The sequence below is a fragment of the Sphaeroforma arctica genome (genome assembly GCF_001186125.1).
Source record: "Sphaeroforma arctica JP610 unplaced genomic scaffold supercont1.249, whole genome shotgun sequence".
NCBI lineage: Eukaryota > Ichthyosporea > Ichthyophonida > Sphaeroforma > Sphaeroforma arctica.
Window position 1 is genome coordinate 36,618 of NW_014040309.1, and position 17,219 is coordinate 53,836.

The following is a 17,219-nucleotide window of genomic DNA, read 5'->3' on the forward strand; positions in this document are numbered from 1 at the left end:
CATATATATATATATATTATAAGTCAAGAATTTGATATATTTTATATATATGCATGTGTCTGTATGTATTGAGATATATCAACCCTTACATTTATGCGTGTCGGTCCCAGTGTATACTCTGAAGTTTAAAGCTGGATATGACAGAATGTATTCCATACCTGCTGTAATTCGAAACTTCTACGCCATCGCAAACTATTCTTCAATTCTTTCTAGGTCAACGAAGAGTTGTGTACAACCCTTTGCCAACGATGGGTTCAATTCGTTGTTCGCGAGAGCGGACACGGATATTACTCCCGCCATGCGTGAGTGGCTGTACAAGGGTGGTGTTGTCGATCACAAGGCCCTCTCATCCGTCCTCCGAAACACTCGTCATAATATGCAATGAGTTAGACTGTTAGTAGGGTACATTTACTACAGTGAAATGTTTACAGGGGCAGGGTCACCCTGGGCACGACCTTGAAGTGGTGCAAAATGTAGCGTGAAGCAGACGCTGAATGGAGCACCATAGTTCACGACCTGTGCGTGCGTTTCGAAGTATCTGTTTGGAATGTTGGTAGCTTAGCTATTCTTGGGCAAACAATTGCTTGTTTTAGCATATGCTGCCTGGCCGTCATGGATGTGTACTGTACCAGCGTGCTACAGTGCTGAACGTGCGGATAACAGCGAAAGTTTTGACACTTGGCCGGTAGTTTTGTAGAAACCCAACAAGGCAAGATCAGTGACAAAGTTGGTTAGGCAGTGTCCGAATCAGATATTAAAATCAAGTGTCAAATCAAACAACGGTTTTATTATTACTATTCGAATCTGGGTGATTACGAACAACTAAATCCGTTGATGTCACGTCCTCATTTGTTGTGAACGGATATGCTAGCTTAAATGAGATCGCCGCAGTGTTAGAAAAGTTGGATATCTAACTTCTATATTAACTTCAATCATCCTAGTTTGAGTCCAAAGCCTTGTGGTTCAAGCTAGCAGTAATTGTCTTAATTATAATCTTCCAATAACCACATTGATCACTACGCGCATCGGCGTATGGTGACGAGTTTGAATCGTCCTCTGACTCACTGCCCAAGTATTATCGCCATGCGACTGTACGATACCGCATGGTAGCTTGTGCTTGCTATATACCCGCACTCTATGCCAATGATATATAATTATTAGTTCTCGCTCGTAGATGTATACCACACACCTGGTGAATGACGGTCTTCGTACTTTGAAGATGCTGTGGGGTAAAACAATCCTGCCACGTGTGTAATACAAGCCACGCATACTGGCCTTCTTTATATTCGCAACGAGAAGTGGAACTCGCATGTCGCGACAGCGTAGACGCACGTCAGTGAGAGTACGCAAAGTTTGTGCAGGAAGCACGATTATATGAGCATACTTGGCTCTTAGTGGATGTTTTCTTTTTTTGCGAATTCACAACGCCAGTCTCATCCACAAGCCGCCCCTATATTGCGCGTCGATTCATCTCAAAGACGAAGCATGAGCTAACGCGCGTTGCTTCACTACATGTTGCGCGAAATTCAATACCAAGCTACGTAATGCGTGTTCCAAGTTCGCACCAATCTGTTTGGAATTATCTGAATCGCATGTGGCCTCTATATCGGCTTTGTAACCTTTCGGATAGCACTGGGCATACACCGAAACAGCACACTGCGTTTAAAAACTATCGTCGTTACAGTACATTGTTGAGAGGACACAACTCTGGATGCGTGACTGCAAATAGATTGGCCCAGACATGCATAAACTATGTCGTTCTGCTCATATATACCTGTGCACAATGTTAGAGCGAGCGGTGTCTGTAAGCTATTCACTAACTCCTTCGCTCTCCGAATTCCTCTGTATGAATACAGCACTTGTATCTAGGAAAGCTAGGACCTACAGTACATATTGATCAGAATTGATTCGCCCAATCACTTCGTCGTCATCACTCTGAAGCCCTGGAATCCTTCGGGGGCATTCAGACACGTTCTTAAATGCATATTTGCCGCCTTGTCTGTCAAGTTAAACTCCTTGATGTATCTGCCGAAAAGCTCCGCGGCTGCATCCAAGTCTTGGGCTTGGTATCTGTTTACGTTGCGAGATATATACATGACAAGAGAAAGCACCTTGAATTAAAAATCTGAACGAACTCGCTCAATTGCAAACCCTAACATTTGTTTCATATTGACGACCGATATAATGATAGATCAGCACCATATCTACCAGCAAAGGAAAGGACACAAACGGTCTTATTGTGCTTTAAAAGAAAGCAGGATGCTACCAAGGTACGAAAATTATGAAGTTTCTCAAGCGGAAACTAAAAACAAAGTATTAGGTACGCGACGATAGTACTAAGTTGCTTGCGCTGTATCTACCTACCGTGCGAAAGCATCTGAAAACAGTGCTACCCCATCAGCTTGCTCGGGAGTGACAGCGTCTCGGTGAGCGACGAGCTCGTACACCCATATCGGTTGTTGGCGACCCTGCAATAGAAAACATAACGTTTAGTCTAAGACATACTCTGGTTGTAGTGGACTGCCTCGATTGTATCATGACAATAGGTAGACACATTATAGTATGATAGTGATGTATAGCGCATGTGACAGATAGGTCGTCGGAGCATCTATGCGTCTCCATTCGCCCAGTTTACCCTCGACAACGGTAAGAGCGGTATCAGAGCGCAACTATCTAATTTTTGCATGAAAGAGTCGCTGCCGTCAGTGAAGCTCAGTTTCATACGAGATTGAGTATGCTATACACATTTTTAAACAGATTTTTCTAAATCTCCTGACATTTATCAACTTCAATATTCGAAATACCTTGACAGCGACGACATCTAGAGGGCGGCAAACAAAGCTCTCACTCACGAGCGCTTGAGTTTCCGCCGAAATAATTATATCAGTGCCGTACATGTCATTCAGTCCTTGCAATCGAGAGGCCAGATTTACACTGTCCCCCAGGGCGGTATAATTCAATCGATCTGCACTACCGAAATTACCTGCATCAAGCATCAGCGTAAGTGCGGGATATTAACATGTTACGACTCAAATTTTCACGGAGTCGTGATTTGAGACTATCTGTTGTAGTCGGTTGCCCAGGTTCGATGAGAGGTAGTGAGGCCAACGAAATGGCAAACTAAAGCTTTCTAGCTTTCCTCAAAAGAGTATCTTACTCGAAAATAATCTATTCGAGGACCACCTCAAAGACATACCGACAATGGCATCGCCTGTATGAATACCGATACGTGACTGTAAGTAGGGACAGCCCACAGCCTCCCATTCCCAGCGCATAGATGTCAATCGAGCCTGAGATAGGAGTGCAGTCTCACACGCCTAACGTACAAGTAAAATGATGTATCGTATTGTGAGGGCAATATCGGCGCAGAGAGTTCTGGTGATGAATAAGTTGTCATACAAGGCACAACACGGTCTGCCTGCAACGGATGTAGGCATCAACTAACGAAGATCAATGTCAAAGAAATGAAGATGCGTGCGAGCTGAACTCCAGAACAGAAGCGTACCTTGTATGCATGCTCTGAAACTGAGTCAGGAGCATTCCACAGGGCCATGATATGGTCGCCAATAAACTTGTCGATGATGCCCTCGTTGTCCTGTATCAGCACTGACATCTCTTGCAAATACGTACCTATGTGGCCCCAAAAGAAGTATGTAGGGGAAAATTAAAATTCGATGGCAGTTGTGGCTCGCGAGTACAGATTACGATGCTCAAATTGGATGAGATTTGCAACAGATTGATAATTGTAACGGTAGCACTAGAAATGAGCACCAAAGCAGCGTCAGTCACCCCTCCGTTTTATGACATTCGGTCTCAGTAAAATGCTCTCATAAAGCACTGCCGACTTCCATACACAAATTTTCTCAGAATTAACTTTCTCAAAATTCCCAACGCTGTCAACTGAATTCTACTAGATTGGGATACGGGAGATATACCGACACGATCCTAGTAAGGAATCCCATGCTACGCTGTAATAGCTTCAGCCAATCTGTAATAGCATGTGCTAATAGGTGCACAAGTAAGGTAGTTTAAAAATGACGCACCTAGGAGGGGTAGTAATTGGTCCAAATCAACCGTTTCGGACAATTGGGAGAACCCAGCAATGTCACTGAAGAAAATACTGATCACGCGTCTGTGACCCCCGAGACGAGCTTCTTGTCCTTGCTCCACAAGTATCTTCACAACGGACGGCGGAACGTACTGTGACAGCGATGATTGAGAGGGATTATAAATACTTGAGATGTACTATAGACAATTTGAGATGGGTTAGACAACGATTGAGTTTTAAACGTAAGAGGTCGAAAAGAATCAGAGAGACTTTGTAACTATTTAAAAGAGACGATGCGATGGATTGATGTTAGGTCGAAACGGTAACGAACGAAGAGATGCTAAAAAATGAGACCGCCAATAGTAGAAACGCTTGGTTTGTGCGATCAAAATTGGTATACAGTGTGTTTCTCTTATGCAGAATTATACTTCAAATATCATCAATTACCATACTGGCACTCGTTTGGTTTCTCCGCCTGATCTGTTAATTCAAGTCGCAGGTAGAATAAAGCAAATAGCACTAATAACAGTATACGGATACAAAATCCCATTCAGTCACCTTTGAAAAAGAACGTAGAGATAGCCGCATGGCCACTAGCGCTTCATAAATCCGACAGATTTCCTAGAAACAAAACAATTGAGTATAAAATGAGTGTTACATTGATTAAAATGCGATTGAAGTCCTGATAGTGGACTGCTTTTATCAACATGAGATATCGACCCCATAATTTTTAGCCATACAAATCACCGCTGGGACTACAAGTTAATCTAGAGTTTAGTTGGCTACATCATAATCTTCAAGTACGGTATTTAAAATTACCACTAATATGTCACACGTGCACATTATACCGTATATACCATCGAAAATACACCCAAAGGAACAAATCATCGTGCACGGCTTTACATATATAGTTCAGTCGAAACACCTGACAAATATTCTGTACAGAAAGGGAGGCACATAACGAACCTTTACAAAACTCTGTGTGTCCGGTACTTCAGAGGCAAAGTCCAGACGTGAGAAGTTCGCCAGTTGCTTCGTGGCCTGGGTAAGTTTGCCCGTGATGGAGCTGACAACGAGGATGGTCAGTAACACCGTAAGCACGGTATCAGCCAAGGCTACAATCACACACACGATCAGCATTTTGTCGTAGAAGGCCAGAAAGTCCTCATTCGGGATAACAACGGTTACTACCCAGTTCAGACCCACGGATTCAAACACATCGAGACTGATAAGAACGTCCTGGGATGGGATACGCAAAAGAGATTTGTTAGGCTTTGATAGAACGACAAGCACACGTATGTCGAGCAAAAGAATTAAAAACCTATGCTACATATTGAACATCGTTGAGGTGACCTGGTTTTCTTCGAGCATGAACGCCAAAGCAAGATTAATGGCAGTTTACGTTAGCGTGAATGGAGGGAACCCCCAGGATTTAATATGCGATTCAATCAAAACCCCGACATGGCCTGATATGTATCAAACCAGTATGATTGGATGAATGCGTTCATAATCTTGTGATAAAAGAACAGTATAAAAATAAGAACTAGGGCGTACAGTACGGGAAAACAAGCTGAATGCACGTTCGAGAGGTACATCACACTAAGACAAATCCCATATTAACGTACCTCATAATGATAAACGATCGTCTGGTTCACACACTTCGGATTGAAATTGCATAGATCCGTCACGAACTGACCAGACATCTGAATATCTTGCTGAGTACTCTCTGAAATCGGTATACGTTCACCATCTGCAGTTCTAATCGGCGCAGCTAGAGACGAGGCGACTAACCAATAGGTATCAGCCTCCCAGATGTAACCATATCCTAAAAAGTAACAGAGAAAGAGGATGAGTACTCACACATTTGAATTATCTAGTTTTGGAATTGTAGAGATAGAAGGGAATAAGTGGATACAGGTGTGTGCGGCTACTATGTAGATGATTTAACTGCAGTCATTCATGGTTGAAACAGGCACAACGAAGTGCATGGCACGCGCTTCATATACAGAGTACACGCACAAAATTGCCTTAACCGCACTTGTATGATATGCTAATAACAACACCACAAGCGTGAGGACTTGACAATCTAGATGGAACTCAATCATATGCAAAATATCGAAGATAAATGAATCATGCGTACGAAATCATGAGTTAGCTATACCCCCCCAGGCATCCTTAAGTGTATACTTATATATGCTTGCGCACTAACGACCATAAATTGCGATCCATACCAGATATGTAGTAAGTCATATTTGCCAATTTCTCATCCAAGCCAGCCAGTGCGACATCTGCCGCTGTAACGAACTCCGTGGCACGCGCCGGATTCCGAGGGAATCTGAGGGCAGCGGTTATACCTTGAAGTGTTTGGGCGATGCAAATAACGAAACGTGAGCTGAAGAGCATGTCGCAAGGAATGACAATAACCTACACAGAAATTAACTCCAGCACCAGATATTGCAAATATGGATCACTACCTAAACCTCCAGTGCCTACGTAGGGATAAGTATCTGTCCAAATGGGCTTGTAATCCGATGATTCGCTTGCTTTGATGTACCTGCGAGGGCGGACAACCCGAAATCGGCCGAATAACTTGAGATGCTCGAATGATGAATACAGAAAAGCTATTTCAGCACTGGATCCTGTCAACCGATTTAGGCCCATGCACAAGTAGTCAAATATGGTCACACGCACCAAAAGTAGTCAGACATGGACACATGACCCAAAAGTAGACAAGTATGGCCACATGCTGTCAGATATGGACACATGCACCAAGAAAAGTCATACCAAGGACGGGCCACCGGGTTGTAACCTTCGACTCTCCTACGAGGATTCGAGAAATTGGCCAGTGTGCAACTGAAGTTAAACGCTCCACAGTCCTGGTTCAATCCAAAGCCGATCATATTCGAACCATTTGTTCCCGAATAATCCGGCAGCTGGATATTTGTTATTATTAGAGCACCCCGTAAAATTAGAAACTACACTAGCACAGCGCGGGTTGGAAATACTTCAAGGGTAGATCGAGCTCAGATGGTGGCATCTTGATTATTTGGAGAGGCACCGTATGTACTGAGAGCGTAGAAACAAGAGCATATCGCTACACGGCATACAATAGACACCGCCGTATATGCAAAGACATCACAATATATACTATTCCTTGATGTATATTTATATGCAACGACAACCCAATATATACTATTCCTTGATGTATATTTATATGCAACGACAACTCAATATATACTATTCCTTGATGTATATTTATATGCAACAACAACTCAATATATACTATTCCTTGATGTATTATATGCAACAACAACTCAATATATACTATTCCTTGATGTATATTTATATGCAACGACAACTCAATATATACTATTCCTTGATGTATATTTATATGCAACGACGTCTCAACATATATTATTCCTTGATGTATATTTATATGCAACGATATCTCAATATATACTATTCTTTGAGGTATATTGTAACCCGGTCAAAAATGATAGGTGAGGCTATATGTAACAATAAAGCGAATGACAAAACCCATACCCCGCGATAGTTCACAAGACTGTCCCGAACGCCCTCCTCTGCAATGTAGGCAAGCCCAGTGGATATGAACTGAGAGTCGCTGGTCCCGAAATAGAGCAACTGACTGATATTTTGGTTCGCAACCTCACCTGCGATAGTCAACAAGTGTATTGACCAGAATGAACTCACAAATGTGTTTGAATTCGAAACTCGTCGAGTTCAGCAGTGCTTGAGTGTATGCGTGGATGTTGAGTCCGGGAACACTCCGAGAGTGAATGCTGACGATCAGACCACACGCGAACGCATGGAAGCAGCCATACATACACTCTTATTCTGTGCAGAGAATGTAGTACACCATCATAGTCAAGTAACATGTGGAACTGATTGTACATGTAAAGCTGTACAATCAACTTGTTGATGAATATAGAAATCACTTCGAAGTACTCACTTAACAGAATTAAATATTTTATAGGAACTCAGCAAAGCATCTAATCTCTTCAAGTCCGCCTGAGACTCCAAGAAGTCCCGAACAAGCACGTATGCTATAACAACTCAGCTACCAGCATTCCACTGTACAGTATACTCACCGACAGATTCCTGCGATGGACTTCTTTGAGATTCAAAATTCGTCTGTAGCAAGTGCGATGCTGTGCTCCAGTCTTCTGTCTCTATCAGCACTTGAATAGCGGTGGCCGTTATAACCACCTAAACGGGACAAATAACAACCGTATTTATTTAAATACGTGACGATAGAGTTGGATTTGCGGAATCGTTTCCAGTTTTATCGCTTGACAACGAGTCTCGACGCGTATGTTTTCTAACCATTGAAATACACAAAATTTCTCATCAAAGAGCAACAATTTTCGACGAAATAGCAGCAATACTATTACAGTAATTGAATGCACAGAGACAGCAGCTTAATTGTAAATTCTGAGAATTTCAGAGAGAAATGAACCTCCCCACCTACGCCATCATCGCTATAAACTAGATGCGGTGATCGAATGCCCTATTACATACCTGAACCTGCACTGCTTCCATGAGAATACTCAATTCATCAATGATGGAAGACCGCACCTCTTTGGACACCATCTCGGCCGATGACGTGAGTTCAGAGTATGCGTACCGATATAGAATGACCGTCACAATCAAAGTAGCAAATAAGATTTGGCAGAGCGTTATGATAATAAATAGTGTCTCCAGCGAAATGAGCTTGCGTAAATAGATACGTGGATCCTCCCAGTCCTGTAGCAAGCGAACGAAAATCGAAGCAAAGGTTGAGGATAGATGCGCGGACAGCAAAGTATGTCTTTAATACATGAAAAATTCGTGATCAATTAATACCTTCAACCGTTTCCGTGACAAGTAAACATCCATATATCGCTGATGAGTAATCGAAAGCTGGCATAAGAGCTGCTGTATAGCTCGATGGCGTGAATTTCTCACAGGCAATGTTCCAAGTGTTTGATAACGTTGTATGATAAATGTGGCTATTAATCTGATGCGTACATACTCTGCAGTGTGAATAAAAACCTGCGCAAACGGCTGCAATTCAATGGTACTAAATACTCGAGTGATACTACGTTCCGCTTTATACTGTTTATATTGTGAATGTCAATCACAGCCACTCGCACAAGCAGAACACTCTCGATAAATTTTGATTGCTTTCAAAAATGATAAGGCCAGAAATGTGCTACAATTCCAAATAAAGTTATACCTGCTGAAACCGAGTAAGAATTTTATTCTTTTTGCGCTTGTGCGAGGTTAAAACGCCCACACGTTGCAGGCGCGCCTTAAAGCTTTGGTCTATTTCGGACAGTTCCAACCATGCTGTAATGGGCAAAGATGATCGCAGTAGCATCTAGTATTCCCAAAGGAAAATATGAATAAAAAGCTATGTTAAATCATTCATATTTTTATATAATCCAGATAGTACGATTCATAAGGTAGCAATGGGGTTGAACATGAACAGTGCGGCCCTGAAGTATTCGATACGCCACACAAAATCTACCCAACATACTCTTATGTAGTAAATAAATGCCTTTCAATCGATCTGCTATACATACCTCTAACGGCAAAGATACTTCCCCAACACCCTCGTCGTCTCTGTACAAAGTTATCACAACATTGTACTTCCGGTATATATCGGCGGCACCAGGTTTACCACTGATCATCTTGAGCTGCGGTCGTCCAGTGTCCTCGGTGGGCGTGGCTGCTAATTCTGAACGCATTAAATCGAGGTGGACCAAACATGAGTAAGAGTTCAATATATTGAATTACTATATATGAGCTGTGAGAGACAGTTGAACCGCTAGTGATAGACACGATACGTCAGATATACACCCAGAAGTGTACTTGGTTTACGGTTTTCTCTTCATATATTTAAAACATTGCAAAATAAGTGAATATATCCTAATACCAAATATATATACATACAGAGTAGAGCGTGATAACCAAAGCACTGAAGAGCTATTCATAAGAAGAAGTGTATTTCACTCAAATGTAGGCCACAAGAATCATGACGTGAGTACTGCGTGCTCACATATGCTGCATGTATTGTATACGTATATTCGCGACGTACAACATGCCGACACGCACAAGATTTGAGGTACGGGACCCTGCAAGCCCCAGATATGTGCGAAGCTCGTTTTCAAAGAAAAAAAGAAGCTCGCAGATACGTATATAAATATGTTGAAATGCATTTGACCACTTGGCACGTGTCACACACGCCCTGAATAATGATCCAATCGTGTTTGCTTGTTTCAAAAGATATGGTCGAAAGCTGATTTGCGATTAAAACTTCAAACTTCATGGTAGCTTTGGAGCAGCCCAATGCGAGCTCCCTAACCATTTCAAAAATATACTCATATGTATTGTTCTCCATCATCGGCAAGGACCTCCTTCAAATCAAATGAATACATATTCCAACGAGAACGACACGCGATGCACATATGTAACTCGTCGCATGCAATCAGATAGTACCGACATCAATGTCCAAACAGAGTGTCACATCTTCGTACATAGGATACAACATGATGTACAGGCACTGCTCTTCGCCATGAAGTAGTCAGTATAGACATCACTACCTCAAACATGTACCACCTTCTTCGTACATTGGCCGCTGCGCGATATATACGGAATACCTATCACCATGAAGCGGAAAATATGTACATCACGAGCTTGCGCTCGTACCGCCTTCAAACATATACTACAGGTCACCAAAAGCAACTAGTGTGTACATTAGAACCTCACATACAAAGTTTGCACATGTGGAAGCATACAGACGTGATTTACATATGTAGAAGCATGTAAACGTACTTTACACGCGCCCAAATATACATACGTACCACGATTCTCCGCCATGGGTTGCAGCTCACCCGCGGCACTCTCCTGACTGACTTTGCGTTTGCTTTCTATCTGATCCTGGCTGCTGCTCTTACCCTGGCCCTGCCCCGTCATCCACCCCATGGTACGCAATAGGCTACTCTTCCGCCTACGCATTAATGTTCCATGAGCGAGTATCGGCCCCAGTGTAGAGTACATCAGCGAAAAAACATGCGAACATGCGACTAAGTGCAAATATGTAAACAGGAATCCCAACCTGTGTGCTTAGTTTATTGCCTGGGAAAAAATGGTGATGATCTACACGCAAGCAGAATTACTTTCAGCCAGCTTGAACTAAGCACATACGAGAATATAAAAGAAAAACAATACATGACCAATACTACTAATTGAAATACTGAATGAGAACATTGCACAGGTGATGATGTCAATGACAAAACAACATATATACTACCGGCTGTGCGCACTCGATAACCCTCTACATGGGCAAAGACGAGATCTACAGGCACTTACCTTCGCACTACGCAATCTTAGAACATGAGTGTATACATAAGCGGATAGCGGAAAGCCCTACGCCCGACCAGAAATTATCTCCCAAAACTACTTCGCATGCGTACCCCGAAAGAAGCAGATATGTACTTCAATATGTAGCGCATGACATACCTGGAGCTGCCATCGCTTTCGTTTCCACTGCTAGTCGCCGTTGAAGAGCGCCTCTGATACTTTTGCCTTTGCCTCGCATCTTCTTTCTGTTGTCGACGCAGTGCCTCTTGCTCTACCGTGATGGGCTTCTGTACATCGTGTTCGATTATTTCGTACCACGCGAGCTGATAATGCCTGCGATATAGTTGTGTTTTACTTTAGTTAACATCTACTACATTGGGTCTTCCTAATACTTCAAAAATCTAACATGAATCGGCGGCAAAAGCTCCAACATGTCAATCGTACTAATATATTCGACCCTAATACACATAACTTGTATTGATAAGGAAGGGCACACCTACCTTCGTGGATTGGTCGATGATGTGTGGGTGGTATTCTCACAGCTTTTCGCAACCACTCCCACTGTTTGCCTCACCTCCGCGACAGTGCCTGCATTCATGACAGAAACCTCCACTGACCATTGTCCCTGTGGTAGATCAGTAATGTTAGTTAAAATGTCTCTTTCATCTGCATCCAGTGCGGTTTATGTGCGGTTTATGTGGCCTAATACGAGCAGGAAACCTGTATATGTAGTAGAAAACACGATCCGAGCGGCCCATAAAAAAATGAGGAAACGGCGTCATAAAGCTCAAAACATATAGAAAGATTGTTATGCACGCCTGAACTGCTTAGAACATAAAATTCACGCAAGAAATTGAGCCAAGGAGTGTTAGTAGTATGTAGCCACTGTTTTTCCGGTAGTGTGACCCTAATCTTATCCTCTTAGACTCCAGTCGTGATAATCCAATCCTGAGTTGATAGGTGTCGACATCAATTTATCGTCTGGCGATAGCACCCTACGTGAGTTAAACATACCAATCTGTCGGCTAAGACCGCATCGTCTAGGTCAGAGATTGAGACACCATTGCTACTTGATTCTGTATCCGTAGAACCTCGCGGAACAGGCACACCAATTGCGGCTGCATGCTGCGTATCTTCCTCTGCCAAACTATTTTATGTGATATGATACAATATATAAAGACTACTTAACACCAATGAAAGTTTTGCCAAGTTCGGTGCAGAAAGTATAGCGAGCTGAGCGGTGCTTATTTTCAAGTCACGGTATAAATGTCGCCATGTGAAATTAACTGAAAACCGTATGAAATACTGGGATTTATTCGCCTGTATACACTCGCAAAAGCGAAGCACAGAGTAAACGAAGGAGACTAGCACAGTACGCCTGCAACACTTGACTTCAGCTGAATATGTTGGACACTCAAAGTTTCCTATTAAAATAAAACGCGCAATATGAGGTGACACACACAAGGTAAGCAGTCAGAATTCTCACGCAATCGATATCAAATGCATACGTTATAATATCCTTCTTCTCGTCGGATCTTGCAACAATCGCTTCCAGTACGGCGATTTCGAGCACGGCATCGCTCTGCCAACTCAGTGACAACCGCAGAAGCGACGGTGCAGTATCATCTGCCATGACTTCTTCCAGAAGCTCTTGTGACGTGAGGGCATCCTGTAGGACGAAACAAATTGTACGATTAGTTACGTTTAATGGCTATTATGGATGAGCAAGAAATATGGCCTCTGTACTCCGAACACAGAAACGTACTGTGTACGCTTGACGAGCAGTCTGGTTGCTATTCGGTGTAATATGATCATTATATTTTGATAGTATACAACATGTGCATAAATAGAGCCATTTCTTTCTTGATACTGTGCCGAGCCATAGATTCGGTCCTCTTATTGACCACCAATAGTTATTTAATTATAAGCTACGCAGTGAGAACGAAGCAGTGCGCAAATCAAACCAATATACGAATCGAATTCAGCGTTTATCGAGTGAGATAGTCCTAGTGGTTCGTGCAAGGGCTCTGTGGATACAGATACACACGAAGAACTATACTACAAACTGTTCTGTAGACCCCGACATATTCGCCCGCCACACAATAAACCAGCAAAGAGATTTTTATATATGTGATCGCCAACACATTGTGCATATACGTATCTGCGCATTATACAGTCAGATACAGACTGTGAAAGTGTTATTTTAGATACACTCAGACACTTGAAGTGAACGAAAATACGCACGTACAACCCATCGAGCTTCTGAGGTAACAAACTGACGACAGAACGGAATGGCGCAAGTACACAGGTATTGGTCTCACACACTCGCTACGATTGATTAACTACAAACACATATACGCGCTGCCGATCGAGGAGCTATTCCAATGCGTACGTAGTTCACACATCTCGATTGTTGTAGAAGTGTCCGCTTGAAAAAAAAATTTATGACTCTTTGTAAGTGAGCAACTGTAATTCCCTCTTGAGACCGCTTGCAATCGGCAAATAAATGCAGTAGTACTTTCTGCATAAAAACACTTGCAATGCGATCTTGAATGCAAACTATAGAACAGTCTACTGAATAATATAAATATAATGCTAATTATTAATAAAAACTCTGTATGTACTGTTGCTAAGATTGCATCAGTTCGGTATCTGCTTTCTCAACGCTACCTTGAGGTGAACAATGTGTACTATTGCTAAGATTGCACCAGTTCGGTATCTGCTTTCTCAAGCTACCTTGAGGTGAACAATGTCTACAACGACCTCTAATAAAACCTTCCTAGAGTATAAATATTTCTTCAACCTTTTCGCGCACTTACAGCTGGCTTGTCCCTGATAGCACCTACTCTATCGGTGAAGGCAGAGTTGCACGAAAATTCACGGCCAAGTTCTGCTGAAGTGGCCGTGTCTACTGTCTGATTACCGGAGGGTACCCCAACACCTGACGCCTCGCGATACATAGGAGGCTTTTCATTGTATTTGTCTGTGCCCTTCTCAGACGATTTCGCGGTATTCGGGCTGTCGGGATCGGCCCTATAAACAGGTGGTTCGATATGTTCACTGGACATTGTCGAATAACTTGGGGCAGTATTTCATTTACAGTGCTGATAATTATACTGCTACGCTACAAGCAAAACACCAACTACAGTGTTATTCAGCGGCTGAAGGAAAGGATTGGCAATGCACCGGCAGTCTAAATGAACGGATGGCATATCGTATTCGCCGTGATAGTGTGTAAACCCTTGCTACTCGTTGCAGCTTGTATCAACGCATATATCAAACTCATATATCACTCGTCATTGAAATATACCTAGGTTACATATAAAAAGAAATATGTTATATTTTATAATATGTATTTTCTTTATATATAAAAATGAGTCACTTAAAAATGTGTCAGACATCAGATATGGTCTCAGATATGGTCTGTCATACATAGCCTCTGTTATATAGCCTCCCCAGTCCCCCAGAGAGAACAGGTCTGTCTAAAATAAAAAGTCTGTTTTCATACATTTTTTTTGTTTTTTTAACCTTTTTTTTTAAACCGTTAAAAAAATATAGCGATGTTGGTATAGGGATAATAATATTTGTTTCAAAAAAAGATAGGTTACAATGTGTGTATGTTATAATGTATGTTATAATGTATGAACATATAGTATGGCTCTCATAGCCGTTGTAGTGGTTCGGGAAAGATCGATGGGAAGAAGTGGTCAGTAAATTCCCGTTTGAAGCTTGGGCCATGTGAGTCGACGATGGAGCATATGCGCTGAGTCAATTCGGGCCGGTGCTGACAAAACACTGATACCATCGAATGTGCCATGATTCGCTTGCTGACCTACTAAGTAGCGTACCCACCTCTGTGGTACGGATCGAGTCTGCACCGTGTAGTGCCTTGGAATGGGTTGGTGCAGAGTACGAAATACCGAGTAGGACCAGGTTATCCGTCATAAATCGGTCGAGGAGCGAGGATGGGGGTGAGCCAATGCCGCACCAGACCACGGATGCATTCGGTATGTGCTGGCTGGCCTGGATCGGAAGTATCATAGGCGGGACCAACAAGCGCGATGATTTGGTTTGAACCAAAATTTGGAAGTAGTACTTCAAGAGCGTGATTAGCCAGGGTATGGGGAACATCTGTTGATGTGTCAGAGACGGGTGAGGGTACGGTGGTTCTTCTACATGCTGTAGAAAAGATCCAAGGTGTTCGTGGAGGGTCCAGATACCGAGGAAGTCATGACAATCCTGTAATTACTGGAGGAGGTCAGGGCCAATGGGCGGCAGTTTCGGGCCTACCAGGATGCGTCAAATCAGTTGTTGGATGCAGGTAAAGTGGCTAGTGGTGAACTTGTGGCTACCCGGGCAGGCAGGGCAGAGACAGCCGTCGGTGCGGTAGTCGAGCAATGTAAACATGTACGTATTCGTTACAATCATAGCACAGAGCCGGATTGGTGTAGGCTCGAGGCAGCGGTTGAAGCTGTCGTGTCTGGGTTTGTCTCGGTCTGAGGTTAGCGGATTGCCCATAACTAGTTGGTAGTAGTATTGGCACCGGGCCATTGCCGCGATCTCCTTGTTGGATCAGCGTTTGGTTAAGTTCTTTCTGATGTCGCCACAGCGTTGGCGAAGGACTACATGGTCGGGTGTACGCCCGCCCGTGGTTTTTGTACAGTTTTCAGGTGATCATACATACTGTACGGGAAGCGCAGTGATGGTTTGTCGTGGGCCCAGGCGGGTTGCGACAGAGGGGTGACTGGATTTGTGCTGGCCATTGAGTCGAGTTGTATTCTCAGGCAACCTCAGAGGTAGTCCGCGAATGGTCGCGCGGGGAGCAGGCCACAAAAGTGGAGTAAGTTTGTTTGATGTTTGGGAATCCGAGGGTATTTAGTGCCCGTGATGATGGCTGCTTCTTCGATGAGTTAAAGCGCTCGAACAGGGGGTCCAACACATTCTTTCAAATAGGCGCATCCCAGGCAATAATGTTCAGGCAATATGTAGCCGTGAATATGATGAATGTTTTGAACAGCACCAGTCGGTTGCGGGGGTGTCGCTAGCTGAAAAAATCGGAAAATCGGCGCGGAAATAGGCGATACTCAGAGACAATGTTGCAACCAGGGACTCCATATGTCTGGTGAGGTTGATCCCTGGTATTCCGTGAGAGAGTGGAAACCCCAGATATTTGGAGTGTTTCGGTTTGGCATGTGTGGGCGCCATCTTCAGGGGGAAGTAGCGTGTGTTCCAAGGTGCGTCTGCAAGCGTCGGCGTGATACGCTCACCATTTATACGAAGGGTTGGCATCGCGTGTTGCAAGTCGGTAGATCGTACTCGGGGTTAATCACACCCTGTTTGAGGCCAGATTTGCGTTCCCACGTATCAATGTCAGCTAAGAAGGGCTGGAGCGGAACCGATTGAGGGGCTTAGATCCGTGCGTCATCGACTAATAAACAAGAGCGGGAGCTAAGTAATATACACATGTAGGTAATAAAGAACTGGGGGCCGACGATTGAGCCTTGTAGGATGCCATTCGTTCTATGGAATAGAGGCGAGAGCGTGCAGCAATATGTCACTCGGGTAGGGACCCTCTCAAATAGCGCGCGGAGGCAGTTGATCCAGTTTTCAGGCATTCCAGCGTGGCGCAGGAGTACCCATAGGCGTGGGAGAGCAACCTTGTTGTATGCCCTAGTAATGTCCAAACAGACGTCGTTCCACTCCTCTTCTGACTGTGTCTCAGATTACATGGCGGCAAGTGCTTGGGTATGACAGGAGTACCGTGATTTGAAGCCAGCTTGAGTAGCATGGGTAGCAGAGCCGGGGT

General features: G+C 43.5%; 2 protein-coding genes across 2 annotated transcripts in view; one reads left to right on the forward strand and one right to left on the reverse strand.

Moving 5' to 3' along the window:
- SARC_04444 (hypothetical protein) overlaps positions 1–770 on the forward strand; it is a 7,315-nt gene extending 6,545 nt beyond the window's left edge. Inside the window, exon 10 of the mRNA XM_014301727.1 lies at positions 214–770. Coding sequence (XP_014157202.1) covers positions 214–385 — 172 coding nt within the window. The 3' untranslated portion in view covers positions 386–770. The remainder of the gene's footprint in view (positions 1–213) is intronic.
- Positions 771–788: 18 nt separating this feature from the next.
- Positions 789–14,728, reverse strand: SARC_04445 (hypothetical protein). The gene is made up of 23 exons (XM_014301728.1): positions 14,233–14,728; positions 12,922–13,082; positions 12,428–12,560; positions 11,914–12,038; positions 11,573–11,746; positions 10,915–11,060; positions 9,634–9,788; positions 9,285–9,428; positions 8,588–8,812; positions 8,158–8,275; positions 7,592–7,719; positions 6,833–6,981; positions 6,523–6,602; positions 6,280–6,402; positions 5,674–5,873; positions 5,015–5,287; positions 4,607–4,669; positions 4,044–4,200; positions 3,506–3,630; positions 3,197–3,317; positions 2,805–2,983; positions 2,365–2,468; positions 789–2,070 (listed from the first exon to the last, which is right to left on the reverse strand). Exons 1-23 carry the CDS (start codon positions 14,479–14,481, stop codon positions 1,917–1,919), a joined length of 3,486 nt encoding a protein of 1,161 aa, XP_014157203.1. The 5' UTR covers positions 14,482–14,728; the 3' UTR covers positions 789–1,916.
- Between the last annotated feature and the right edge of the window lie 2,491 nt (positions 14,729–17,219).

Coding starts and splice junctions, on each gene's coding strand:
- SARC_04445 (XM_014301728.1), bottom strand. CDS start 14,481: ATGTCCAGTGAACATATCGAACCACCTGTTTATAGGGCCGATCCCGAC. Junction 4,670..5,014: donor ACACACAGAGTTTTGTAAAG/GTTCGTTATGTG, acceptor TTTTGTTTCTAG/GAAATCTGTCGGATTTATGA. Junction 2,469..2,804: donor TAGATGTCGTCGCTGTCAAG/GTATTTCGAATA, acceptor TTTCTATTGCAG/GGTCGCCAACAACCGATATG.